Source organism: Macaca thibetana, chromosome X (genome assembly GCF_024542745.1).
Source record: "Macaca thibetana thibetana isolate TM-01 chromosome X, ASM2454274v1, whole genome shotgun sequence".
In the NCBI taxonomy this organism is placed as follows: Eukaryota; Metazoa; Chordata; class Mammalia; order Primates; family Cercopithecidae; genus Macaca; species Macaca thibetana.
Window position 1 is genome coordinate 7,579,576 of NC_065598.1, and position 2,587 is coordinate 7,582,162.

General features: G+C 57.4%; 1 protein-coding gene across 1 annotated transcript; it reads right to left on the bottom strand.

Annotated features, from left to right (window-relative positions):
• Positions 1 to 1,461: 1,461 nt before the first annotated feature.
• On the bottom strand, positions 1,462 to 2,140 carry LOC126946656 (testis-specific basic protein Y 1-like). The gene is given in 3 exon segments (XM_050777248.1): positions 1,462 to 1,587; positions 1,589 to 1,837; positions 2,030 to 2,140. Coding segments are annotated over 3 exon segments (384 nt in total). The 5' UTR covers positions 2,132 to 2,140; the 3' UTR covers positions 1,462 to 1,554.
• Between the last annotated feature and the right edge of the window lie 447 nt (positions 2,141 to 2,587).

The following is a 2,587-nucleotide window of genomic DNA, read 5'->3' on the forward strand; positions in this document are numbered from 1 at the left end:
TTTATATTTGTATTTATATATTTTATCTATAAATATAATCTATATAAGTTTGTATATAGTAAATGTAGTTGTATATATTTTATTTACATATATTTATATATTTGTATACAGTAAATTCTACTATATATAGAAAAGACTTGTGTATTTCTAACGTATGGAAATATGAAATGTACTTTTTGTCTCCTCAGTTGCAAAGATAAAAAGGCTTTTTTCAAGTGGATAGATTTTGTTCTACTTTGAAATTTTCTTAATCATATTAGATTGTAGGGAGGGGACGCTGAGAGGAAAGAGGATGGAGACGATTCTTCCATTGGTTTCTATAAATGAAAAGGTATTTTAACAATGAAACCTAAGTAGGTAGAATCCAGTTCTTGGTACTTGGTGTATGTGCTAGCAAGATTGCATGAAGAAACAAACGTTACAAGAAGCAGAGTCATCCCGTGAAGGGGAAACTTTTCTCCAATGCTCAGCCGTGACACAATCCTTATCCTCTTGTCTGGCTAACTGTGACATGTCCCTTTGACCTCGACCCCGCGGGACCCCACTTCCCTCGCTCCCCACATACCACCTATTCCTTCCTTCTTTCCTTTCTCCCTCCCCACACCTCACCTCTTCCTCCCTCCCTCCCTTCCCACACACCGCCTCTTCCTCCCTCCCTCCCTCCCCACACACCACCTCTTCCTCCATCCCTTCTTCCCTCCCCACACACCACCTCTTCCTCCATCCCTTCTTCCCTCCCCACAACCCACTTCTTCCTCCCTCCCTCCCCACACACCACCTCTTTCCCCCTCCCTCCCTCCCCACACACCACCTCTTCCTCCCTCCCTCCCCTCACACTTCCTCTTCCTCCCTCCCTCCCTCCGCACACACCACCTCTTCCTCCCTCCCTCCCACCACCTCTTCCTCCCTCCCTCCCTCCCACCACCTCTTCCTCCCTCCCTCCCTCCCACCACCTTTTCCTCCCTCCCTCCCTCCCCTCACCCCACCACTTCCTCCCTCCCTCCCCTCACCCCACTACTTCCTCCCTCCCTCCCTCCCCTCACACCACCACTTCCTCCCTTCCTCCCTCCCTCCCCTCACACCCCACCTCTTCCTCCCTCCCTCCCTCCCCTCACACCACCTCTTCCTCCCTCCCTCCCCTCACACTTCCTCTTCGTCCTCCCTCCCTCCCCACACCCCACCTCTTCCTCCCTCCCTCCCTCCCCTCACACCACCACTTCCTCCCTCCCTCCCTCCCGTCACACCACCACTTCCTCCCTCCCTCCCGTCACACCACCACTTCCTCCCTCCCTCCCTCCCCTCACACCACCACTTCCTCCCTCCCTCCCCTCACACCACCACTTCCTCCCTCCCTCCCTCCCCTCACACCACCTCTTCCTCTCTCCCTCCCCACACACCACCTCTTCCCCCCTCCTTCCCCTCCCTCCCCACCACCAGAGAACACGGAGTCACTGAGATCAATTTGCAACACATTCATTTTATTGTCTTCCCCAGGGGCCACCGTGCTGGTGAGATCTCTGAGGTCTGGCGACTGGAACTGAACTTAGTCGCTGCTCAGGGAGATGGGGGAGTCGGTGGCCGCCCCCTCACTCAGTGGCTCCTCCAGCTGGGTCTCCTGGCTCAGGGGGTCGTGCTGGGTCCCCTCGCTCACTGGCTCCTCGGGGGGCAGCTCGTGCTGAGGGAGCTCCTGGCTGGGCTGGTCACTGGGGCCGGGGGCCGCCGGCCCGCTCCCCGCCTCAGGGGCCGTCGCCGCTGCCGCCGCCATCTTGCTCGCGGCCCGTTTCTTCCCGCCTCTCCCTCCACGAGCTGCTTTTCCCTTCTTGGCCGCCCTGGTAGCCTGGAAGGACAACAGGGAGATGCCAGAAGGGCTCTGGTTGAGGGAAGAGGATGGAGGAGGCTGGGAACAGGGACGTTTCCTCAGAGGCGGGCGGGCGGGCCGGGTGGGGGCTGTGCCAGGGGAGGCCGGGAGAGGATTCTGGTGAGGAAGGAGGCGAGGGAAGCCGAGGAGGAGCTTGGGGGGGTCCCTCACCTTCTTCTTCGGGCTACTGGAGCTCTGCTGAGAAGAGGACTTCCTCTTTCGGCTCTCCTTGGTCTTGGCCGGGGATCCCGAGGCTCTCGGCTTCGGACTCATCTTCCACAGCTCAACCTCTCCCAACGGTCAACCGCGGGCTGCCCGGGGTCCCCGTATATACCCCTCCCGCGGTCTCGGGACAATGAGGCGACCACGTCCCCGAGCTGTGATTGGTCAACACCCCACTACCCGGCCAATGGGAGCCCTGGGCGGGAAGGGAGGCCTTCGACGTCACAAAGCACCAGCGCGACCTGACTGAGGGAGGTGGCGGGGGAGTGACATCTGAGGAGGAAGGCAGGGTGCTCTGGTTGGAGAAAGGGAGATTTGGGTTAGCAGCCCTAAGGATAGTTCCCAAACTGACATGGCAGCCCTCCTAAACGCCCCATGTTCAATTTTAGCAGATCACGTGGCACGGGAGGATATTTCTGCCACATGGTTCCCCTGGACCCCCCCCCCACTCAGTGGTGCATTCTATTTCTCCACACCTGCCATCGTTACCCAGTCTCTGTATCACCT